General features: G+C 41.4%; 1 protein-coding gene across 1 annotated transcript; it reads right to left on the minus strand.

The window, feature by feature from the left end:
• Positions 1–1,929: 1,929 nt before the first annotated feature.
• Positions 1,930–26,946, minus strand: uprt (uracil phosphoribosyltransferase (FUR1) homolog (S. cerevisiae)). The gene is made up of 7 exons (XM_043704994.1): positions 26,557–26,946; positions 16,687–16,729; positions 16,100–16,169; positions 10,096–10,158; positions 7,621–7,782; positions 5,174–5,272; positions 1,930–2,390 (listed from the first exon to the last, which is right to left on the minus strand). The coding sequence occupies exons 1-7, from the start codon at positions 26,778–26,780 to the stop codon at positions 2,284–2,286; spliced, it is 768 nt and encodes a 255-aa protein (XP_043560929.1). The 5' UTR covers positions 26,781–26,946; the 3' UTR covers positions 1,930–2,283.

The raw sequence follows: 26,946 nt of genomic DNA on the forward strand, positions 1-26,946 counted from the left end.
TGAGACAAAGGGATGCATTGTATATGATGGAAGAATAGTTAGTGGTCACACATATGTAGGAGTAGAGGTGAGGTGTTTCTAGTGAATGAGTTGGAGTTATAGAGGTAGCAAGGAAGGATGAGAGGCATTTAATAGATGTGGTAAATGGAGAGTTATAGTCTGTGAGTCTTGATAAGAGGGGTATGTAGTGGCAGATTTAGAGTGAGTAGTGGCCCAATGAGGAAGCAAAGAGAGGGTAGTGGCACTTATTTGCAGACCTCAGACCACTACCATTCTTCCTGCATCGCTAGGTATTCCTTTGAATATGAAATACAGCACTGATCTAGACCACTATCTGGGTGCAGGGCTGGCTGGATCTAGTGGCATGGTCTACCTTGGCAACCAGCAGGAAAAGCTGCCCTCCTCTCCACCATCCTGTCCACCAATACCTCCAAGTCTCTGTCTGCTAGCTGGAGACAGTGATTATAGTGATAATGTCATTAGACTAATAATCCAAGGGCCTAGATTAATACTGTGGAGGCATGGGTTCAAATACCATCCCTGCAGCTGATAAAACTTGAAAATCTGGGATTGAAAGCTAGTCATAGTGAGGATCACCACTAAACCCATCAGGTTCGCTAATGTCTTTTAGAGATAATGCCGTCTGTTCCTGGTCTAGTGATTCCAGACTCCTAGCAATAACTACCCGCAGATATGGCCAACTTACAGGATAGAGAATTAGACCTCTCCACAGAATTCCCTCTTAGTTGTGCAGTTGCCCACAAGTGCAGCTCAGATTCTGCACACAGTGATTGGCACACTGCTCACAGCATGAGTTACAGTTCTGGAGATCGCTGTGGGTAAGAAAACTAGACAAAGTGTTGCCTAGCAACAATATCCACATCCCACGACAGAATTTTATTTTAAATGTTAAGCATGACAGCCGAAGAGCACTTCCTCAGTTGCAGTGACATGAGGTGCTGTAGAGCTGGGCTTTAAACATCAGGCTGGTGGGGTGAACACCAGAAGGTACCAGCAGTGGTGAACACCACCTACTGCACAATTCCATAAGGGCAGCATATAGCACTGTTTTCCACAATTAATGTGGTGGAGAGCTGAAGATTGCATGGGAAAAATCGTTGTGAGCTATGGCACCAATGAAACGCGCTCCACGAACACAAACTGAAAGTGGGAAATTCAACCCAAAAGAGATGTTCAAAAAAACAGTACCGCATCACAGGGAACAATCATAAAGTAAAGTTTCTAGACTCCATAATCAAGCCATTGCTTCATTTGACCCTGACAGCTGCTGCACCTCCATTACCCTGTCAGCCAGAGTGCACTCGCAGTGCAAGAGACTGTGATATTCAAATGAGACCACTGGAGATGAGAGGTGGAGATGGGATCACATGACCAAAGGCTTGCTGAGCAAGGAGAAGCTCAAGAGGCATCAGGAGAAGAAACAGCTTCTGCATGTACTTCCTCATTTAAAACAAATTGAATCAATTTCCAAACGAAAACCATCAATGTCGAAAGAAGTGTTTAGTAACTGCAGGAAACCCTGGGTGAAATGCAACAGTAAAAATGCTGATTAATTTTAATAATGTAATACGTTGGGGATACTTCTGGTATAAAACAAGAACCTACAGATGGGAGAGTTCCTAGGTTCAATCTCTAGTCTTCATACATCAGATGCAGGAAGGTGAAACATCAGCCACCATTGCTGGTTCCAGCTGCTATCTCTATCACTCTTGGTTATGTGTGGATATCAGGTTAGGACAAGAAAAGGCTCAACTGTGATCACTGTATTATAAAAGTCCAACAACAATGTGAGACTGGCATGAAAAAGACCACTTTAATGACATGGCTGTGGAATTGTGCTTGACTGCTGCCTATATAGAGGAAATCTGTAAAGAGAGATCTTTTCAAATAAATAGGTTTAATTTCAAGTGTTTTTTAAAAGCAAATTTAATGCAATTTGAGGTTACAATTAGGCACTGCCTCTAAATACAAACAATAAATAGGCTAAAATGGCTACGTGACAATGATGCATGCAAGCACAGTGCAAACATTTTGAAAGAATTGGAATGTGCTTTTTAGAACCGACTTTTATACAAATGACTGAGGAGAAGAAGTTAAGGCAAATAGTTTAGGTCATTCTTCTAGATGTCAACATTAAGCTGGTTAACATTTTGACTCATCCTGCAAAGGTTTGGAAGAGGGGAAACACACTAAAAAAAAACTAAGCCTTTGTTATTGAAGCAGCAACATATTCAAAGGTTTCATTAGGATCTGGTCTTGACTTCAGTCCGTACCAAAATATTTCTGTCCAAAATGTGTGGGTGCGATTGGATGTACTTCTGTTGCTAAAATTGTGATATCGGGGAATTCTTCAATAATAGATTTTGCACCTTTTGAAGGAGAGAAAAAAAGTTGATGATTTTGACTTTCTTGAAAGTGGGACAGAAACCTCCTCTGTCCTATTATTTATAAAATAACCCTAAATGTACAGAGGTTAGCTGCACAAATATATCAATGTTGTGCCTGAATTGTAATGCCTGAAGTGATTCATAACACACAACTAGAGCAGAATCACCATTCTGGCTAGCTGATCAACACATCATCTCAGCAATAAACTCTTCACTTCCCCAGCAATATACATGAGTACTTACCTCCAACTGCTGATAAGTGATGTGCCTACTGCCCAGGTAAGTACCTAACCTGTCATAGAAAGTCATAGAGTCATACAGCATGGAAACAGACCCTATGGTCCAACCAGTCCATGTCAATCATAATCCCAAATTAAATTAGTCCTACCTGCTTGCTCCTGGCCCATATCCCTCCAAAACGTTCCTATTCATGGACTCATCCAAACGTCTTCTGACATCATAACTCCCTCAGGAAGTTCATTCCACACACAAATCACTGTGTTTAACATAAAATTGCCCCTCGTGTCTTTTTAAATCTTTCTCCTCTCACCTTAAAAATATGCCATCTAGTTTTGAACTCTTCCACTCTAGGGAAAAGATTTTTGCTCATGACATTATAAAATCATAAGGGGTATAGATAAACTTCTATAAGGTCACCCCTCAACCTCTTACACTCCAGTGACAAAAGAGCATGCAAACCTTTCTATGCTGTAGTTGATGAATTGTGGATGTTGTTCCCATAAAAACCTTGTCTATTTTACATCATCACTAAACTTAGAGCCATTTGTGTGAACCATAACAAATGCAGAGTGCACTATTACATGGAGCAACTTTTTTACTTTAAAAAGCCATATAAAATGCTTCATATTATTGTTGTTTGTTAAACAAACAGAGACAGCATTTCTTTTTAAAAAGTTCATATCCATCATTGCCAAAAAGGAATAAATTATGGTAAAACCACACTTCTCGTATAAATATTCCCAGCAAACCCGTGTTGAACGTGTTCCAAAACTTGCTCTGAGTTCAGAGCATGAAGAGAGGTGACTTAAGCAACAGCTGCTAATGTTGGGGTAAGAGGGTAAGGGGAAACCCAAGGGTTTAAATTAAGTAAAATAGAGAACTGTTGGAAAGACAGAGAGAGAGCGAGGTTGTGAGAGAAAGAGAGTGACACCAACCAGAAATGTATTCAGGTCATTGAGTATACAAAGAAAAAAAGCTGCAAGTGTCATCATTATAGCAGCAAATAGACTGAGGCAGGGTGATGGCTTGCAATCTTGTAACAGTTGAAAGTCAGTAATCTTTAAAGTGGAAGAGATCAAAAATCAAACTGCAGATTAAATTAGGATGATGAGATTGCACACTGTCTGGATGGGCCTGAAAAAAGGTGACACGGGATGGACTGCAAGAAAATGCATTTCCGTGGGATAGACAGAATACGATAAGGTTGATCTCTGAATTATTTAGCTGGAGGAAGTTACAGCTCATCCAGATCTTTAATGCTGGACATGGAATCTTGTGGCACAGAATCAGAACACTGATCCCACATCATCAGATATTGTAACCAAAGAGTATCAGGTGAATGAGGAAGGGAACTCTGAGAGAATTGCTGAGTTAACGGAAGCTACCACAGAGATGCTGTGGCACCAAATGGGTAGGCAAGATTGAAGCCAGCAAGGACAGTTTAGAGAAGGATAGTGCTGTTGAGTGTGTCAAAAACTGCAGCGAGTAACTGAGAAGAAAAACACAGTATGATTGGTTTAAATAGTATCTGGGTCTACGCAATATAACTATTTTTTAAGAATATAAAAATTTAGCCAAAACAATTCTGAAATCTTCCAGCTCTTACAACTCCACATCCACTAATTTGTGGACATAGATGCTCAGTGGGTAGCACAGTGGCACAGTGGTTAGCACTGCTGCCTCACAGCGCCAGAGACCCGGGTTCAATTCCTGCCTCAGGCGACTGACTGTGTGGAGTTTGCACGTTCTCCCCGTATCTGCGTGGGTTTCCTCCGGGTGCTCTGGTTTCCTCCCACAGTCCAAAGATGTGCAGGTCAGGTGAATTGGCCATGCTAAATTGCCCGTAGTGTTAGGTAAGGGGTAAATGTAGGGGTATGGGTGGGTTGCGCTTCGGCGGGTCGGTGTGGACTTGTTGGGCCGAAGGGCCTGTTTCCACACTGTAAGTAATCTAAAAATCTACCGTTTTGACATCAAGGTGGCTGAGTTATGGAAAATCTGACACCATTGCTGTCTTCTTTTAAATGTCAACCCATTTAAGATTTTGTGGAATGCCACAGGCTTAAAGTTAGAAACTCCCAAATAATAGCTCAAGAGAGGAGACTCGACATTGCAGAGTGTGGTTTCACTCAAGCTCTTGCTCAGACTTTAGTCAGAAAAATGAGTGGCTACATCATGTAACTCACATTATAAAATTTAACTGTCACCTTGGAACACATTTGCACCTACTGTCTAACAACAGAACAGATTGATACCTAAGTGATTGCTAATATGTAATTCTAAACAATTGAAGAAAAATTAAGGATAAATTGAGGCTACTGTCTCTGTTAACATTTAAAGACTGACTGAATGTCTCGAGTTGCAGTTGGCATGGACTGTAATTTACCAAGTGAATCTTAAAGAAATTAGCATACACTTTCAGTTTTTGCAATGAAAAAGAAATGTTCTCAATTTGAAATAATTCTCTGGTGTGCATCTTGGCTTTAAAATCTGTCACATTATATTAAGCATTCACACATCTCACTTACCATGTGGTGTTGAAAAAAGACTGAGCAAGATTATATGGTTTGGCTGCACTCCATGCTCAATCAGAACCTTCACAGCTTCAATAACTGTGTTGCCTGTACCTGCAGAATAGATAAATGACCCGCAATTATCTGGAGTAGTGTGGAAAAGACAATTTGAGAATCAGCTGGTGATTTACAACCTGACAGCCTCATTGTCTATTTTACTGCTACCAGCCCTTTTAATTACAATTTTTTTTGTCAATATAAACTGAATTCAAATTCACTGCCAGGATGAGATGTAAACTCATATTCTCTGTATTATTAGAGCAGTAAATTAACCACTACATTATTGTTTTAAAATGACCTAATTACCATCAAGCTTGCCTCAAAACCTGACTGTCCTTTTGCAAACCAGAAGACTAATCACTGTATCCTCCAATGTAACAGATACCAACCCTATCATTGTTTAACATGAGCCATGGCTTTATAGGGTAAGACATGTCCTCTCTAGGTAACTGATGCTGGCCTCCTCTGGAGGTTCACTCTTCCTGGCAGAGAAATCGTAAACAACCTTTGCATGTGCCACCCAAGATTCAATGCTACACCCTTGGCACTGACAGCTATTCAAACAAAAATAATTCAATTAATTGACTAAATAATGGGGAATTTTCAATGAAAGATTAGATCTAATTTGGCCAGTCTTGAGATTCATGATTTCTGATTGAAATATTTTTTTTTAAACTGCTTTTTCTTCTTTCTCATCTTTGGCAAGAGTTATAGCAAGTATCAACATTGGCTCAGTAATAACACTTTCAATGCTCGAAGATTCTACGTTCAAGCATGACTCTAGATGACTGACTCCAAAACAGAACTTGAGTGCAGTATTGTTGAGGGAGTCTACTTGTGTGAATGATTTGTAAGTAAAATTATAGTAGTTAAGTGGTTGCTTTTGACTAACACAGATGGGAAGGGCCAAACAGCCTTTTTCTCATAAGTTCATAAGGTATAGGAAGGATATGGAAGCTTTGGAAAGGGTTCAGAGGAGATTTACTAGGTTGATGCCTGGTATGGAGGGAAGGTCTTATGAGAAAAGGCTGAGGGAACTGAGGCTGGTTTTGTTCGAGAGAAGAAGATTGAGACGTGACTTAATGGAGACATATAAGATCATCAGAAGGTTAGATAGGGTGGACAATGAGAGCCTTTTTCCTCAGATGGTGATGGCTAGCACAAGGGGACATAGCTTTAAATTGAGAGTTTGATGGATATAAGACAGATGTCAGAGGTAGCTTCTTTACTCAGAGAGTATTAGGGGCCTGGAAAGCGCTGCCTACAACAGTAGTTGACTTGCCAACTTTAAGGGTATTTAAATGGTCATTGGATAAATATATGGATGATAATGGAGTTGTACAGAATAGATAGGCTTCAGACGGTTCCACAGGTCAGTGCAACATCGAGGACCAAAGGGTCTGTACTGTGTTGTAATGTTCCAGGTTCTATATAGGGGCAGAATTAGGCCATTCAGCCCATCGAGTCTGTCCTGCTATTCAATTATGGCTGATATACTCCTCACCCCCACTTTCCTGCCTTCCCTTCAACCCATTACCAATTAAAAATCTGTCTAACTCCTCCTTAAATTTACTCACTGTCCCAGCATCCACCGCACTTTGGGGTCGTGAATTCCACAGATTCACACCCTTTGGGAGAATTAGTTTCTCCTCAATTCTGTTTTAAATTTGTTTCCCTTATCCTAAGACTATGACCTCTGACCTAGAATGCTCAACAAGAGGAAGCATCCACTCCACGTCTATTTTATCCACACCTTTTATCATCTTGAATACCTCGACTTGATCTCCCCGCATTCTTTTAAATTCCAGTGTGTATAGGCCTAAACTGTTCAACCTCTCTTCATACGACAAATCCCTCATCTCTGGGATCAATCTAGTGAACCTCCTCTGAATTGCCTCCAATGCCACAACATCTTTCCTCAAATATGGAGACCAAAACTGTGCACAATACTCCAGGTGCCATCTCACCAATGCCTTGTACGGTTGCAACAATACTTCCTTGCCTTTACATTTTATTCCTTTAGCTATAAAAGCCAATATTCCATTCACTTTCTTTATTATCTGCTGTACCTGCATGCTAGTTTTCTGTACTGTAGACCTCTATAACTCTATGTCTAACCATATGTCAATATATTAATAACCTTCTAACTCAGAATGGAGAAAGTGAGGACATTAGATGCTGGAGATCAGAGTTGAGAGTATGGTGCTGAAGGTCTGATGAAGGGCTTATGCCCGAAACATTGATTCTCCTGCTACTCGAATGCTGCCTGACCTGCTGTGCTTTCCAGCACCACACTCCTATCTCAGAGTGGAGTCCTATACTTTCAATGTGGAAACTGCTTAGATATTTCCATTCCAGTAGATCTTTACTATATGGTACAAGGAGATCAATGCGATACTTACTCAATATTGGGTACATGAGAAGCACTTTCCTGCGGTAGATGTCAGGTGGGAACTTAGCATAGTACACCTTTGCCTTTTGGGTGTCTTCATCACTTTGTATTAGGATTTTTCCGATTCGTATTGATCGGCAACAATCTCGCAAACCTTGCTCCATTGCTTCACCTGGAAGATGAAACGTGTTTCAGCAATTTTAAGAGTTAAGAGCAGGGGGGTTATGCTGGAACTGTATAAACTGTTGGTTAGTCCACAGCATTATATGCAGTTCTGGAATCCACATTATAGGAGGGATGTTATTTCACAGGAAAGGGTGCACAGGAGATTTACCACGATGTTGCCTTGGCTGAAGAGCTTTAGTTATCAAGAGAGATCGGATATACTGGCATTGTTTTCATTGGACCACAGGACATTGAAGGGGAATATGATTGAGATGTATACAATTATGAGAGGCACAGATAGAGGAGGCAGGAAGGAACTTTTCCCCTGAATAGAGGATTCAATGACCAGGGCATAGATTTAAGTGAAGAGACAGGAAATTTAGTGGTGATGTGCAGAAACTTGTTTTTCACCCAGAAGCTGGTGGGAATCTGGAATTCAATGTCTACAAGCGTGATAGAGGCAGAAACGTTCATAACATTTCAGACATATTTAGCGGTGCACTTTCAATTCCAAGGCACACGAGGCTATGGACCAAGTGCTGGAAAATGACATTTGGAAGACTTTGGTATTTGTTTTTGACTGATGCAAACTCAATGGGCCGAAGGGCCTTTTTCTCGATGCTGTAGACCTCTATGACTCTATCCATTCCTTCCCTTGAAACAAAGTGGAACTGTCTATTTTGAAAGGCAATTATACAAAGATAGCTACAGTTAGTCACAAACATAAATGCCATTTTATCAATAAGTATCTCTCAAACTAAAGTTTAACTATTTGTGAACCTCAACAATTTGCATAAACTGATCCGACCTTATAACTGATATACTATTCAGATTTCATTTTTGTCTTTTAAAAGGATAAAGTCTCAAAGACAGTTTTGATTTTATTTGTTCAGTGGATGTGGGTGTAGCCAGTATTTATTGTCCATCCCTATAATTGCCCAGGAGAAGATGGTGGTGAACTATCTTCTTGAACCACTGCAGGTTTTTGGGATGTAGGGGCAGCCACTGTGCTCTTTGAAAAGGGTTCCGGGATTCTGATCCAGTGACAATGAAGGAATGGAGATATAGATCCAAATCAGGATGATGCGTGACTTGGAGGGTAACTTGAAGGTGGCAGTGTTCCCATGTACCTGTTAATATTCTCCAGAGAAGTTCAAAATGAATTGCTTTGGAGTTTACTCACGATTAGAATACAAATAATGTGACTTAATTTCAAATCAAAACAGATGACCAATCAAATACCTGCTGTTAGCGGAATTCAAGTTGTGTACCCTGTATTTGGAATACTGTGAGTAGTTCTGAGCCCTGTAAAATGGAAAGATGTGCTGGCCTTGCAGGGGTTCCAGAGGAAGTTTACAAGAATGATCCCAGGATTAAGGGCTTGTTATATGAGCAGTGGTTGAGCACTCTGGGTCTGTAGAAGGATGAGGGGGATTTGATTGAAACTTAGAGGCCTAGATAGAGTGGACATGGAGATGTTTCAACTAGTAAGAGAGACTAGGACCCAAGGGCACAGCCTGAGAGTGAAGGGAAGACCCTATAGAACTGTGATGAAGAGGGATTTCTTCAGCCCAGAGAGTGGTTAATTTGTGGAATTCATTTCTACAGAAGGTTGTGGAGGCCAAGTCATTTGAGTGTATTTAAGACAGTGATAGATAAGTTCTTGATTAGCCAGAGGATCAAGGGCTACAGAGAGAAGGCAGGAGAATGGGTTAAGAAATATATCAACCATGATTGAATGACAGAGCTGACTTGACGGGCTGAATAGCCTAAGTCTGCTCCTATGTCTTACGGTCTAAATGATGAAGTGGTTTAGGGAACCCTCCTGAATGGTGTGAATGTGTTTGTAGCATGTCGTGGCTTTGACCCCAACTGCATTTCTGCCTATTTCTACACACAGTACTCCAAAATGCTTTCTTGGACATTCTGAAAGAACTATCTGGAAGTCTTCTTCCTCCGGTCTACCTTACAGAAAATCTTATTGTAAGTGAATGCAGTAATAGGCAACAGGGGATGAGAATCTAACTTTGTATTCGGTGGACAGAAGAACACACATGATTTAGTCTTTGTATATATTTTAGGGCATGACAATGGGAATTGCAGAAGACAATGGGAATTGCAGAAGACAATGGAAAGGAGCAGGTCGAAAAAGACAGTGTTCAAGTTTGGACTCTTGATCAGGCTGCCGTCTTCCCCACATTTCTGGGGTCAAATACCAAAGTACTCAGTGCTCAATATTCAGTTAGGCTGTCCTGATGAATGCAAGTAAAATTATGTCACAGATGGCAAAGAACGTTAACAATCAATAATGGTGACTTACCACTTCTCATAATACTAACACCACAGTTTCCCTTCTCAAACTTCACTCCATCATACTTATAGCCTGTAGAAAATTAAATTTTAATTGGAGTTATTGAAGCATTAGTGGTGTAAATTCTCTCCACTCCCCTCCATCACCCCACTCCAATTGCCAAGCATCATTCTCAGAACACAAACTCTGTTTTTAAAGTTTGGGAGAAGATTTGTAGCTCGGGTGCTCGTTGTTGTGGTTCTGTTCGCCGAGCTGGGAATTTGTGTTGCAGACATTTCGTCCCCTGTCTAGGTGACATCCTCAGTGCTTGGGAGCCTCCTGTGAAGCGCTTCTGTGATGTTTCCTCCAGCATTTATAGTGATTTGTATCTGCCGCTTCCGGTTGTCAGTTCCAGCTGTCCGCTGCAGTGGCCAGTATATTGGGTCCAGGTCGATGTGCTTATTAATTGAATCTGTGGATGAGTGCCATGCCTCTAGGAATTCCCTGGCTGTTCTCTGTTTGGCTTGTCCTATAATAGTAGTGTTGTCCCAGTCGAACTCATGTTGCGTGTCATCTGAGTGTGTGACTGGGGCAACACTACTATTATAGGACAAGCCAAACAGAGAACAGCCAGGGAATTCCTAGAGGCATGGCACTCATCCACAGATTCAATCAATAAGCACATCGACCTGGACCCAATATACCGGCACTGCAGCGGATAGCTGGAACTGACAACCGGAAGCGGCAGATACAAATTACTATAAATGCCAGAGGAAACATCACAGAAGCGCTTCACAGGAGGCTCCCAAGCACTGAGGATGTCATCTAGACCGGGGACGAAACGTCTGCAACACAAATTCCCAGCTCGGCGAACAGAACCACAACAAACTCTGTTTATTTTCAGGATGACATAGGGATCAAGTTGACCCAAACTGTTGTTGAAGCACTTCATTCTCAACCTCAGACATTAAAAGGTAGTGACATTCTCTAGGGGTTAAGGAAAAGTGTTACCCTGCCTGCGTACAAGTCATTTACCCATTCCCTGCACGAGGAACACAGGGACACCAATTCAAACCTCATTTTTGTGAAGCCAGCTCGGACTCATTAATTTGGGCAAAAGTCTCTCAATCTTAATGGATGAATCCCTCTCAACTCATAACTATTCTTTAAAAGAAAGAAGAGTACCCAAATTCTGGATCTGTAGGAAACAAGTACTATGCATTTTGACTACTATCCCTCTGAGCTACCAGCTCATTCAACTATAATAAAAGAAAATGTATTCATCAAATAAGCATTTGTTCAGTGCTTTGCACAATAATGTGAAGCCCAGTCAGCCTTAGACATATAGTGTTGATTTTGTGCAGCCAGCCCATCATTTCCTTCCCACGCTGCAATTCTAAACAAAAGAACACAAATGCATGGTAGTGGCTGTTTTGCTAACAGAGCAGCCTCAAGAATCCAGTCTTGAACAGAACCAGATCAACATTCAGACATGTCGACAATGGCAACCAGTACCAAATCCTGCTGAGTCAGTGAAAAGGTTACACTTTCACTTGATTAACTGGCTTAGTCACACTTAAAAATACAAGTGAGTCAGTAAAATTAACCATCTAACCTCCTAAAGAGAGGACTCAGAAGGAGTGATGATCCATTGTTTTGCTGAGAAGTGTTGTCAGTTCTGTTTTCCTCCTAATTCTCCCTGCATCTCTATGATTCTAAGATCTCATGGTAATGCCTTTAGCCCTCTTGTGCATTGTTAAAGTTGTTAGTCTTATATGACCATTCTATCATATGATTTGAGTCCAAATTGTGAACTCTGGCAGGTATTTTGAGGACCATTTCAACTAATTCTGATATTCTCTGCAGAATGGATGGCAAATGATTCGCCCTTTTCCCTAATACAATGGATGTCCTCAGTTGCTGCCTTGTCTGTCACTCACAAATGCCCTCCTCTCCCCAAGGTACTTCTAAAGAATATGTCATAGGCAGGTTCCAGTATATCAGCCAAGCCTTCTGAGTACAGATGAAGAGATTGCTTCAACAGAGCTGGGGGCCTCAGAGCTCCACCCATTCCTGCCCTCACCCAACATCTGCACAACATATAAACTTCCAGAAGGTGTCACTACATAGGAAGTGCCAGAAGCATTAAGACCAATAAGTCCTTCTGCACAGGTGACATCAGTTAACTCAGAACAGACAATAGATTAAACATGATCCTGAGTTCAAAGTTTGTGAGAAGATTTGTAGTTCGGGTGCTTGTTGTTGTGGTTCTGTTTGCCGAGCTGGGAATTTGTGTTGCTGACATTTCGTCCCCTGTCTAGGGAGCTTCCTGTGAAGCGTTTCTGTGGTGTTTCCTCCAGCATTTATAGTGGTTTGTCCCTGCCACTTCCGGTTGTCAGTTCCAGCTGTCCGTTGCAGTGGTCGGTATATTGGGTCCAGGTCGATGTGCTTATTGATTGAATCTGTGGATGAGTGCCATGCCTCTAGGAATTCTCTGTGGCTGTTCTCTGTTTGGCTTGTCCTATAATAGTCGTGTTGTCCCAGTCGAACTCATGTTGCTTGTCATCTGCGTGTGTGGCTACTAAGGATAGCTGGTCGTGTCATTTTGTGGCTAGTTGGTGTTCATGGATGCGGATCGTTAGCTGTCTTCCTGTTTGTTCTATGTAGTGTTTTATGCAGTCCTTGCATGGGATTTTGTAAACTACATTGGTTTTGTTCATGCTGGGTATCGGGTCCTTCGTTCTGGTGAGTTGTTGTCTGAGAGTGGCTGTTGGTTTGTGTGCTGTTATGAGTCCTAGTGGTCGCAGTAGTCTGGCTGTCAGTTTGGAAATGCTCTTGATGTATGGTAGTGTGGCTAGTCCTTTGGGTTGCGGCATGTCCTCGTTCCGTTGTCTTTCCCTTAGACATCTGTTGATGAAATTGCGCAGGTATCTGTTTTTGGCGAATACATTGTAGAGGTGTTCTTCTTCCTCTTTTTGCAGTGTGTTGTGGCCCTTTAGAATAGTGTCTTGATGCAACTTCTTTTATGTGTGTTGGGGTGGTTGCTTTCGTAATTCAGGACTTGGTCTCTGTGTGTGGCTTTCCTGTATACCTTTGTGGTGAATTCTCCGTTAGGTGTTCTCTGTACCCTCACGTCTAGGAATGGGAGTTGGTTGTCCTCTTCTTCCTCTCCAGTGAATCGGATTCCTGTGAGTGTGGCGTTGATGATCCAGTGTGTGTTCTCTATTTCTGTGTTTTTAATGATTACAAAGGTGTCGTCCACATATCTGACCCAGAGTTTGGGTTGAATTTGCGGTAAGACTGTTTGTTCTAATCTTTGCATTACCGCTTCTGCTATGAGTCCAGAGATGGGTGAGCCCATGGGTGTGCCATTGATTTGTTCATATATTTGGTTGTTGAATGTGAAGTGTGTTGTGAGGCACAGGTCCAGTAGTTTGAGTATGCAGTCTTTGTTGATAGGTTCCCCATCTTGTTGTCTGTTCTGTATGTCCAGCAGGTTGGCTACAGTTTCTCTGGCTAGGGTTTTGTCGATAGAGGTGAACAGTGCTGTTACATCGAATGAGACCATAGTTTCTTCTTTGCCTATGTTATATTTCTAATGATGTCCAAGAATTCCTGTGTTGACTGTATAGAGTGTCTGGATCCGCTGATCAAGTCTTTCCATTTCTGCTGTAGTTCTTATACCACAAAGGTATACAGGAAAGCCACACACACAGACCAAGTCCTGAACTACAAAAGCAACCACCTCAACACACACAAAAGAAGTTGCATCAAGACACTGTTCAAAAGGGCCACAACACACTGCAGTACACCAGAACTTCAAAAAGAGGAAGAAGAACACCTTTACAATGTATTTGCCAAAAACAGATACCCGCGCAATTTCATCAACAGATGCCTAAGGGAAAGACAACGGAACGAGGACATGCCGCAACCCAAAGGACTAGCCACACTACCATACATCAAGAGCATTTCCAAACTGACAGCCAGACTACTGCGACCACTAGGACTCATAACAGCACACAAACCAACAGCCACTCTCAGACAACAACTCACCAGAACGAAGGACCCGATACCCAGTATGAACAAAACCAATGTAGTGTACAAAATCCCATGCAAGGACTGCACAAAACACTACATAGGACAAACAGGAAGACAGCTAACGATCCGCATCCATGAACACCAACTAGCCACAAAATGACACGACCAGCTATCCTTAGTAGCCACACACACAGATGACAAGCAACATGAGTTCAACTGGGACAACACTATTATCATAGGACAAACCAAACAGAGAACAGCCAGGGAATTCCTAGAGGCATGGCACTCATCCACAGATTCAATCAATAAGCACATCGACCTGGACCCAATATACCGACCACTGCAACAGACAGCTGGAACTGATAACCGGAAGCGGCAGAGACAAACCACTATAGATGCCGGAGGAAACATCACAGAAGCGCTTCACAGGAGGCTCCCAAGCACTGAGGATGTCACCTAGACAGGGGACAAAACGTCTGCAACACAAATTCCCAGCTCGGCGAACAGAACCACAAAAACATGATCCTGAGTCTCAACATCTCACTGGCTGAAGGCATTGATTTACAATACCAGGTGCATTAATTCCCTTAATCTCTGTGATAGCCATTGTAGAGTCACACAGCACAGAAACAGACCCATTGATCCAACTCACCCATGCCAACCAAGTTTTGCAAACTAAACTAGTCCCATTTGCCTGTGTTTGGCCCATATCCCTCCAAACCTTTCCTATTCGTATACCTATCCGAATGTCTTTTAAATGCTGTACCTGTATCTGCATCTACCACTTCCTCTGGCAGTTCATTCCACATATGAACAGCCTCTTTGTGAAAAAAATGCGCCTCATGGCCTTTTTAAATCCTTCTCCTCTCATCTTCAAATTATGCCCCCAGCTTTGAATTCCCCCACCCTAGGGAAAATAACTTTGCTATTCATCTTATCTAAACTCCTCATGATTTTATAAACCTGTATAAACCTCAACCTCCTATGTTCCATTGAAAAAGTCCCTGGCTATCCAGCCTCCCCTTATAACTCATGTTTAAAGCAAAATCTCAACAGTTGGCAGAAATGTATTGACAAATGCAACTAAAGTATAATAGCAATATTTGAGAAATTTTTCCACAGTTGCAACACAAACATAACTGATAATGTTCATGACACGAACATTGTTGAGTAGCTGATACAGATGTTCACATAAGACAAAATGGATACCCCCTACCCTTCAAATTGCGAACATCTTACGTTGTCCAAATCAATACCTCAGCAAGGTATCTCAGCTGCCAAAAACGACCAACCTGAAAATTCAACCAAAAAGGACTGTAGGAGACAAGGCCAAAAATGTACTTAAGATTTCCAAGTGTGCTAACAATGGGGTTGGGGGTACCTTGCTAACAAGACAACTTTGCTGCCAACTTGAAGTCAGCAAATGTGTGACATTTTTAAAACTTGTGTCTCAATGGGGAACAATCAATTGTTGGAAGCTGGCCAATTTTTCACTTCTTAGCTTTAAGACTGTGAGACCCTATGTTTGCTCGCTGTGACCTTTTTTAATAATTTAGATGTAACTTTGACCTTGAGTGATAAGTGTAAAACCAGCAATATCACAATCAGAAATCTGTTTATGCCTCTGCCTCTGAAAAGAAAATGGGGAGAGACATACACTAGACAGTTGATTCAATATTGCCCTTTGGACATTATCACTGTCAAAATTATCCCTTTAAATTCCAAGGTAGTAATGATTGTGATCCTCTACAAATCATTAAAGTGTCTGGCAAAGTAGTGAATCTTGTTTACAAACAGCGGTTGAGCAAATTGCCTCACCCATCTTAATTAGAACAATAAATTATTAATAAAGGCAGAAAAAACGTTACTGCCATACGTCTGTAGCTTTCAAAATTACATTAAATAACAAAACATTTTGGACTTCTTGAATGTCTCAGGTACAGCAGTAAAGCAGGCTGGATACTGTACTATCTATGCTCCGTTGCTTGTATCTAACCTGTAGGAGTTGTGACTGTACATTCAGTGTATGGAAGCTGGTTCAGTCCTTCTTCGACCACTAGTCTAATCTGTAACATAATATTGCCACGTGAAAAAATGTCTTTGTCTTGCACATGTGTATCACAAGTTTAGAGAACAGTAAATTTTCTCTAGGCAATAAATACAAAGTAAGCAATTAACACCCATTTCTTTTTCAAAACAGAAACTTGGCAATGTACAGTTGACCATAAATACACACTTCCCATAAATCACATCACAGGGAGGAGAAAGTAAGGACTGCAGATGCTGGAGAGCAGAGTCGAGTGAGTGGTGCTGGAAAAGCACAGCAGGTCAGGCAGCATCCATGGGGCAGGAGAATCGACGTTTCGGGCATAATCTGACTTTTCCTGATGAAGGGCTTATGCCCGAAACGTCGATTCTCCTGCTCCTCGGATGCTGCCTGACCTGCTGTGCTTTTCCAGCATCACACTCTTGACTCAAACCCACCACACTCTAGCTCCTCCTCACCTTTACATTTTTAAGCAAATAGCGACCACGGGGGAGCTTTAATAGTTCAACAAATTAAAAATTCACATTGCTACTCACCAAGCGATCAGCACAAAATACAAAGTCTCCTCTGCTAGTTGTTCTGGGATAAAAAAATGAAAAATAAGGTATTTAGTAATAGATAAAAATCTTCACAATTTAAGATATGTGAGTACAATCATCACCTCTTCACAAATGGCAACAAATATGCAACAAAATCACAGTCTGATAATATTTTATGCTTCATTCATAGCCAAAGTCAATGAATACTGAGCTCACCAAAGTGAGTCATTAGTGAAAGGTTAAAGAACAATTTGGCAGTCAAAGTCAATTATCCTCGGTCCACAATGGTCAACTTCACAGTAAATCTCCTTCCATTTTACTCCACTACTGTGGAATTCTCAAACTAAATCTTTTCAACTTTTTCATATCCTTTTATATGTTCCGTAAAATCTCCCTTCCTCTAATGCCAACGGATCCAAGATGACAAGCAAGGCCACAATTTGACGTCTCATCTGAAATACGGCATTTCTGATAGTGCAGTATATTCTCAACACCTTACTGATGCGCCAGTCTATATTATGTGCTCAAGTTCTCTGGAGTGGGACTTTTAATGCTTTTCCTGACTTGTCCAGTATTATCATCAGCTAGAATCATAACACTTACTTCACGAAAGCCATAGTGTAGCTGTTGCGGGAAATGGAAACTCACTTCATGCTTGTTCAAAGCCTGTAGTCAGTGACCTTTGACTCCAAAGTTAAGGTGTTATCACTGATGCAAGATTGGCACCTTAGTATGGTGCACTCAGCCTTTATTCCTCAGCGTTTAGATCGGAGTGGTGCTGAAAAAGCACAGCATCTGAGGAGAGGGAAAATTGACGTTTCGGGCAAAAGCCTTTCATCAGGAATACAGGCAGGAAGCACCTCAGCACCAACTCAACAATGTATCCAAAACTGGAAATGTCTGCACTGACTAAAAAAAAACTGGCCAAAATCTGCCACCTTTAACCAGTCTGGGCCACATGCCCACATGCCATGAAAGAAATAAACACAACTGCAGAAAAAATATTAAAGCTTTACACCCTGTGAACCTTGATCTAAAAAACATTCCTCCCTGATACCAAACTAACATTCAGGCAGTTGGACCTGCCTTAACTGCTTAATTTAGTAGTTTGATTTGCAGTTAGACTTTTCAGTTATTACTAGATAAAACTGTTAAAGGGTTTTTGAAAACACAACACAACAGTCACTAGGCTTATTTCACGTAATTGCAACAAATGTTGTGGGGGGGAAAAAAACTGACTGCTGCATCCTGTAAGGTTTTCGCCAATATGCCCCCATGCATAAAATGTGTAATTTATCATTCAATTTACTTCCACTACGTCCAACACTGATGACAGACCCGTAACCACCAGCATGCTAATTCCAGCGTTATGCAAAACAAATATTCTTTTTCCATTTCAGACACAACCAAATTTGGAAAGGAAAACCTATCTTTATTGTAGTGTGTTATTCACACTTCAAACAGATGTGTAAGAGTGTACTTTGAAAAGATTTTATTTTCTGTATTTTTGATTGTGGACTGAGTTTTTTTTAAATCAAGGATTGTGGAAGGAATTGCTGCACTTCTAAAAACAAAGTTACTGAAGCAAATTATCTGCAGTATTTGCACTGCTGCTTTGTTCCAGCAGTGACGGAAGCTGTTTATTGGCAGCCTGGCACCAAGAGGGATTAAGATTAGATTAGATTAGATTACTTACAGTGTGGAAACAGGCCCTTCGGCCCAACAAGTCCACACCGACCCGCCGAAGCGCAACCCACCCATTCCCCTACATTTACCCCTAACCTAACACTACGGGCAATTTAGCATGGCCAATTCACCTGACCTGCACATCTTTGGACTGTGGGAGGAAACCGGAGCACCCGGAGGAAACCCACACAGACACGGGGAGAATGTGCAAACTCCACACAGTCAGTCGCCTGAGTCGGGAATTGAACCCGGGTCTCTGGCGCTCTGAGGCAGCAGTGCTAACCACTGTGCCACCATGCCGCAAAGCAGTGTGGGCCACATGCCTACATGCCATGAAAGAAATAAACACAACTGCAGAAAAAATATTAAAGCTTTACACCCTGTGAACCTTGATCTAAAAAACATTAAGCAGTGTGAGATTTGACCAGCAAAAGGTGGCTGATTGGTTTGTGCAACTGTCACCAGTCATAGATGTCAAAGGTCATCAGCCTGACAACAATTTTCTGATTGGTTCCTCAGTAGCTAAACAGCTTTGAGCACCTAAATGCTACAGAGAGAAACCTTTGCATGTCTGGAAGGGGAGGTTGTGTGTGTCTCTCTCTCTCTCTGCACTGAGGATACCCAAAGCCTAAAGAAAGCCATTTATTCTTCCCCTACCAGTTGCTGTAAGCTTTTGACTTTAGCCAGTAACTAAGAGATTTTGCAGAAGTTGTACCAATGGCTCTGTATTTGCTACAAATGCGAAGAATCCTAGAGAAAAGAAACTGAAGGACAGAAAGTCCTATCAAACTAAAAAGGATCATCTCCGCGAAGACTGTGAGCTTGTAAGAATCACAGAATCCCGACAGTGTGGAACAGGCCCTTCAGCCCAACAAGTCCACATCGACCCTCCAAAGAGTAACCCACCCAGACCCATTATCTTATATTTACCCCTGACTGATGCACCTAACCTACACATCCCTGAACACTATGGGAAATTTTGCATGGCCAATTCACCTAACATGACAATTTTCTGATTGGTTCCTTGGTAGCTTTGTGCACATGAATGCTACAGAGAGAAGTCTTTGGATGTCTGGAAGAAGAGGCTGTGTGTGTGTGTGTGTGAGAGAGAGAGAGAGATTGCGTGTGTCTGTCTGTCTGTCTCTGTGGTGTTTTGAAATGTGTTTTAAGATAAAGATGCTTGATGTTACAGGTAAAGTATTAGCATGGATAGAGGATTGGTTGACTAACACGAAGCAAAGAGTGGGGATAAATGAGTGTTATTCTGGTTGGCAATCAGTAACTAGTGGTGTGCCTTAGAGATCAGTGTTGGGACCACAATAATTCACAATTTATATAGATGATTTGGAGTGGGGACCACATGTAGTGTGGCAAAGTTTGTAGATGATACTAAGATGAGTGGTAGAGGAAAGTGTACAGAGGAACATAAATATTTTATGTTGTAATGTTAAAAGATTAAATTGGACTATCTCCCTGGACATTAATGTAATATTAAAGGGTTAAACTGCATGGTATTCCTCCAGAAGCTGAATATTTTGGAAGTGGGTGGGGACGACATTCATGCAAGAATGCGGATGACTCCCACTTCATTTAGACAGTCATTTATTGCTACTCCCCTACTGTTATCAAACTAAACTCTCATTCAGTCCCTTCCATTCAGAAATACTTCCATAGTCATTCCCCAGCCAATCAGGTTTGCTTGCATGATCATCCCCAATACTGAAACGTATCACACCTACATTGTCTGGGGAAGTAGAGGCGCCAGAACTCGTTTGCAGGGCCGCCCCAAAGCTAGGATATATCACACCTACATTGTCTTGGGGAATAATGGAGTCAGGAAATCGGCTGCATAACGATTCCCCAGGATTAGGGCATTTACATTTACCTGGGGTAACATGTGGTTATGTGGGGAGTGGCCAGAGTACCTGTGAGCATTACCAACTGACCTGTATAAAGGGGATGTGTTTTCTTTGTTCTGGGCCTGATTTTGACTCGATTTCACACGACCAGCGAAGAGTGTCAGTGGGGTCACCTAGCTTGTACAAGCTTTAATAAACTTTAACTGTTTGCAGATGTTGGAGTGTGTGAATTGCATCTTGTGTGTGAAACCTCGGGAAAAGAACCTAACAACATGAGTGAGCAAAGGTCGGGCAATTGGAATACAATGTTGATAAATGTGATATCATTCATTTTGGTAGGGGTAACAGTAAAAAAGGTTTTTACTTGAATGGTAAAAAATTGCAGCGTGCTGCTATACAGAAGGACCTGGGTGTCCTTGTGCATGAATCACAGAGGGTTGGTCTGCAGTACATCAAGTAATTAGGAAGGCAAATGGAATTTTGTCCTTCATTGCTAAAGGGATTGAGTTTAAAAGCAGGGAGGTTATGTTGCAGATGTATAGGGTGCTGGTGAGGCCACTCCTGGAGTACTGCGTGCTGTTTTGGTCTCCTTACTTGAGAAAGGATGTACTGGCGCTAGAGGGAGTGCAGAGAGGTTCACTAGGTTGATTTCGAATTTGAGGGTGTTGGCTTATGAGGAGAGGCGAGGATTGTATTAATTGGAATTCAGAAGAATGTGGTGGGACCTTATAGAAACAATTAAAATTATGAACGGAATAGATAAGATAGAAGTAGAGAGGATTTTTCCACAGCAGGTGAAACAAGGACAAGAGGGCATAGCCTCAAGATTAGAGGGAGCAGATTTAGGACTGAATTGGGAAGGAACTTAGTCATCCAGAGAGTTGTACATCTATGGGATTCCTTGCCCAGGGAAGTAGTTGATGCTACTTCAGTAAATAATTTTATAGCTAAGATCGATTTTTTTTTTAATAATAAAGGAATTAAGGGTTATGGTGAGAGGGCGGATAAGTGGAGCTGAGTCCATGAAAAGATCAGCCATGATCTAATTGAATGGTGGAGTATTTCAGTGGGCCACATGGTTTACTCCTGCTCCTTATATTTCCAGGGTTTTTTTCCCTCCACCTATAAAACCAATGTTATTTTGTATGTCTGATTGTATGTATGTGTAGCGACTTTTTCCAACAATCATTGTTGCCATTACCTTTCAATTTCAGACTTTATAAATCAGGATGTAAATTCTACCAGCTGTTGTGGTCGGATCTGGACCCACATCCCCCGAGCATTAGGTTAGGCTTCTGGATTACTAGTCCAGTGTTATCAGCACTAAGCCACCATTGTTTCATAACTGGAAAGCGGTGGCATTGTCAGCTCCTCCCTGAATCCCTCCCTCATGTTCTCAGCCTCCATCACTCTCTCCTCCTTTAAGTTGCTTCCTTAAAACTACCTCTTTGATTAAGCCTTTAATAATCTCTCTCTACACCTTTTCATAAGGTTAGTGCCATCTTGGTTTGGTTGCACTCCTGAAGTGCCTTGGAACATATTTAGTACATTAAATCATTAAGAACAATGTCTAAGTTAAAATTACTATACATACTTGAGTAATAGTCAATCTCATGTAAAGGTTGACCCCCTACTTTTGGCCAAAAAATCTGGAATTTTCCATATATTTTGTATTACAAGTCTACCCTAATTCTTCACAGATAATAGATCAACATTTGTCAGTCAAGGTATTATCCTGTCCATGAATGTTATGATGAGGAAATGAAATTTTGTTTTGGGCTATTATGTGATTTGAGATATAATTCACACCAATTTGGTACGAAAGAGTCAGGTGACAACCAACCTCATGAGGTTTTGAAATTTCTTCATCACTTTGTGTAAAAATGCCCTCCAGCAAAAACAAAAAATAAGCAGCAGTGTTTAAACTGAAAGTTACTGAAGTAGCAGAGAAGACAAACAACTGTGTAGCAGTTTCGGAGTGTGTTTCTGAGAAATATGAGGGAGACTGGAGAAAGATATCAAACCAACCTCAGATATTGCTAAAATGAAAGTGCGCCAACAGAGGTAAACCTAGCAAGTGGCCACAACTGGAGAAAAAAAGGTGCTGAGTGGATACTTGAAAAACATCAAAAAGGAAAATGTGTTAGTCATGAAACCATCCAAAACCATGCATAAAACAAACCCAAGAAGGATAGAATTTCGGATTTTAAGGCAATGAACAAGGTTCATGAGAAGACATGACTTAGTACTTTGGCAGAGAACTAAGGTTTCAGAAAAGCTGCCAGCTCGACTGGAAGATACAATTTCACCAGTTTGTAATCGGAAATCGGCAGAAGGAAGGCTACAAGTTATCCATGCGTTGAAACATGGATGAAATGCTTGTTACTCTCAACATGCTGGAGAATCAAACTGTGAACCCAAAGGAGAAAAAGCAGTATTGGTGAGAACCACTGGCCATGAGAAAACTAGGTTTATTTAAGTGCCATCAGCCATACAAGAAAGAACTAAGTTAAAACCAATGGATGTTTTTAAGAGAAAAACTTTGCCAAAGGAGAAATTTCCAAAAGGAATTGTCATCCACATGAATCCACAAGGCTGGATGGATGAAGGAGGATGTAGAAAATGGATAAAGGAAGTTTGAAATTTACGACATGGTGGACTACGGATGGAAAAAAAAAATGGTTTACTCCGTCTGGGACCAGTTTAGATCACATCTATGTAAAGAATGTTGTTGATAACATCCAATCACATAACACTGTAACTTCTGGTGGACTTGCAAGTATTGTTCAACTAATAGATGTTGGTATCAATAAGCCATTTAAGGATATGATGAGAATGAAGTGGAATAACTGGATGCAGGATGGAGAAAAAGCATACATGAAAGGAGGCAGTATGCGGGCTCCATTACGGTTATTGATCTGTGAATGGATGGTTGATTCATGGAAGGAAATAAAAGCTGAAAATATTTTCAAATCATTCAAGAAATGTGGAATTTCAACTGCATTGGACTGTGCAGAGGATAATTATCTATGGGAAGACACAGATGAAGGAAAAGCAGCGGACGATGAGCTAACACTAACTATGAATAGCGAGGTTGAAAAGGATCCATAACGATGATATCATTTATCCTGATGATTGTGAAGCTTTAGTTGGTGCTGAAGATGTTGAACAGTGTGATTTTAATGAAATTTTGTATTTGACACGTTTAATGAAAGATGCAACATGTACCAGTAATTGGGATTTAAAGCCATATTACATTTCTATGTCACTTTTTGTATGTATAAATAAAAGCTTACGACCGGTAATTCATTTTTGTTTGTATTGTCTTTATCCAGTAATTACCATAATTCATCACTTTTTTTCCTTTATTCATTTAGAGATCAATTGGACTTCTACTAATGATACGGTATGAATTTTGACGGGCAGAAATTTCAGCCCCTCAAAAGCAGTATCCATCTAATAGTCAACCACATAAATTTAACCTTAAAAAGTAGTCTAAAAAATTTGACTATTGCTTGACTATATACGGTATAATTTTTATTTTGTGATTAAAAAGTAAAAGCTTAGGACTATAATTCAGTGAAGTCCGAAGATCTGCTGGAGAAACACAGTAGTTCTGTCAGTATCTCTGGAGAGAGAAACAGAGGCTAACGCTTCAAGCCTTCTATGTCTCTTCTTTAGAATTAAGTGACCTTGAGTTCTGAAAAAAGCATTACATCAGACTTGATACATTAACTGTTTCTCTCTCCACAGATACTGCCAGAACTACTGAATTTCCCCGAAGGTCTCAGGGTATTTTTCAGATTTCCAACAGCTGCGGTATTTGTGAATACATTTTTTTGTCTGTTTTAATAGTCTAATAGTCTAAATCTAATAGTCAACCTAGCTATTTTACTCTGGATAATTTTCACTGTACACTTACAGAAACAAATTGCGAAGTTAGGTCTAGTGCTGCCTGCTTAAGAATGCTATGATTGGTGTGGCCTAGTCCATAACAACTTTTATACTTTCATTTATGTGGCTTGTTTAATGTATATAAACATTGTGTAGGGAGGAGATGGTGGCATAATGCTAGACTAATAATCCAGAGACCCAAGCTGATGCTTTGGAGATACATGTTCAAGTCCCATCCTGTCATTTGGTGGAATTTACCATCTAATGTATTATGGCAGTATGCAGAACGATATGGCTTGCGTTCTTATTTGCTATCCAATTGCCTCTACTGGAACTGCATCTGTAAGGAGCTGGACTGAGAACTGGCGTGGATGGGATTCAACTGATGTCCTCCCAATTGCACACACATTCCAATAACTTACCAAGGCTCCCTGCCTAGGTTTACACATGAGGAATGTCTACCAGTGTGAGATATTGAAAGGATCCCCAGCTCACACAATCACCTTCAACAGAGAAGAAATAGAAGGTAGAAAAGTGGAACTGAAAAAGATGGATGCATAATTAGAATAACATTCTCAACTAAATGCATTAATGTTGACTCAGTTCAGATGAAGCACTGAGCAGAATGCAGGATTTAACTTTTAAACCAAAATATACCCTTGTTTCAGATAATAAAGCCACAGTCAAGAAAGTACACCACCACCTCTACTGCCTCAGAAGGCTGAGGAATGTTGAGATGTCCACAATGACTCTTATCAATTTTTATAAATGCACCATAGAAATCCCATCTGGATGCATCACAGCTTGATATGGTAACTGCTCTGCTCAAGACTGCAAGAAACTACAGAATACTGCCCAGTCCATCACGAAAACCAACCTTCCTTCCGTTGACTCCACCTACACTTCTCAGTGTCTCAGGAAAACAGCTAACATAATCAAACACTTCTTCCCCCCCCCAAGTCATTCTCTTTTCCACCCTCAAGAGAAACTTGAAAATAAATACCAACAGATTTAAGAACAGCTTCTTCCCCACCATTATCAGACTTATGAATGGACTCTTATATTAGAGTTAATCTTTCTCTTTACCTTCTCTGTAGCTATAACACTATATTCTGATGTATTTTTGTAAAGTTTGATTTGTCTGGATAGCATTCCAAACAATACTTTTCGGTGTGACTTGATACAAGGGACAATAATAAATCAAACCAAAATAAAAAAAAACCTTATTAAACAAATGCAGAGAACACTGAAGAAACTCAGCAGGTGCAGCAGCTTCTGTGGAGAGAGACACAGAGTCAACATTTCAAGTCTGGTATGACTCTTCTTTAGAATTACAAACTTTATTTAAACCCCCATGCAACATCAGTTTAGATTTTGTTCCAAAACGAGGGATCGACACCAATGCTTAACAAATCAGTCTCCAACATTTTTGGAAAAGAATTCTACTCAGGTAAATGTATGGCCTTCCAATAATGTACAGAATTCAATCTAACACTGGTAAGCAGTGAAAAGAATGACCTGGACACATTAGCAACTTCAGACAGTTTGGCTAACCAATCAATCCAAAAAATAATGGAATACCATTTAAAAAAACAGAAATAGCACTGGAAGAAACAAGCAGGTCCAACAGCATCAGAAGAGGAGGGAGTGGGATTTTCCAGTTGGATTTCCAACACCAGGTGGAATTGTGAGAGTTATAGAGAGAGGCTGAATAGGCTGGGACTATTTTCCCTGGAGCATTGGAGGCTGAGGAATGACCTTAGAGAAGTTTATAAAGTCATGAGGGGGCATGGACAGGGTAAATAGGCAAGATCTTTTCCACATGATAGAGGAGTCCAAAACTAGAGGGCCATGGTTTGAGAGAGTAAGGATTAAAATGGACCTAAGGGGCATCTTTTTCACACAGCGGGTGGTACATGTATGGAATGAACTGCCAGAGGAAGTGGTGAAGGCTGGTACAATTACAGCATTTAAAAGGCATCTGGGTGAGTATATGAATAGGAAGGGTTTAGAGGGATACGAGCCAAGTGGGACTAGATTAATTTAGAGTACGGCATGGACGATTTGGACCGAAGGGCCTGTTTCCGTGCTGTACAGCTCTATGACTCAATCCCCAGGGTGCAGCGTGTTCCTGTAATGTCCCTGCAGTATTTCAGTCTCTTGCTATAGTGACATGCTGCTGGGTTTCACAAGAATGTGTTTGTGTGGGGAGGGGGTGCGCATTCCGCCTGTGGTTTGCTCTCGAGGGATATATCTGCCAACTGGCAGCAAAGTGACCCATTTCCCTGCTGTCACTTTCCGCTTCCCCCCACCCCGGGAGCCTGTTTTATTCAGAGGAGGCCTGAAGCTCCGGGCTGCTGCATATACCGTGAGAAAGGCCAGTCCGCGTTGGTTGCTACACCCTTGACTCCCAGCTCCTGCCACTTACTTGTCCCTGATGATGGTCTGCAGCTCTCGGATCTGGTCGTTCATGGGCAGCAGTTTGAGCTGGTGCCCGATGTTTTCGTGCTCCGGGCTGGCTGCGAATCTCACTCTCTTGGCGAGCGAGGGGTTCTGCTCGGAGCTGAGCTGCTGCGGGTTGTTCGGGCACGGCATGATGCTGGCTGCAGGAAAGTCAGCTTCCATAGACTGGCGCCGACCTTCCCTTCTCATCCTCCCCTCCTCAGCAAACCCCCCACCCCGCGGACCCTCTGCACCTCCAGGGTCTCCGCAAGATTAAACCCGAGGCTGACACATCAGGGAAGGGGGAACAGTGAAGATTAATCCACGTTCCTTCCTCCGTGTGCCTGTTTCTTCCTTCCTTGTGCGCGCTGTCCCC

This window comes from Chiloscyllium plagiosum, chromosome 15, assembly GCF_004010195.1.
Source record: "Chiloscyllium plagiosum isolate BGI_BamShark_2017 chromosome 15, ASM401019v2, whole genome shotgun sequence".
In the NCBI taxonomy this organism is placed as follows: domain Eukaryota; kingdom Metazoa; phylum Chordata; class Chondrichthyes; order Orectolobiformes; family Hemiscylliidae; genus Chiloscyllium; species Chiloscyllium plagiosum.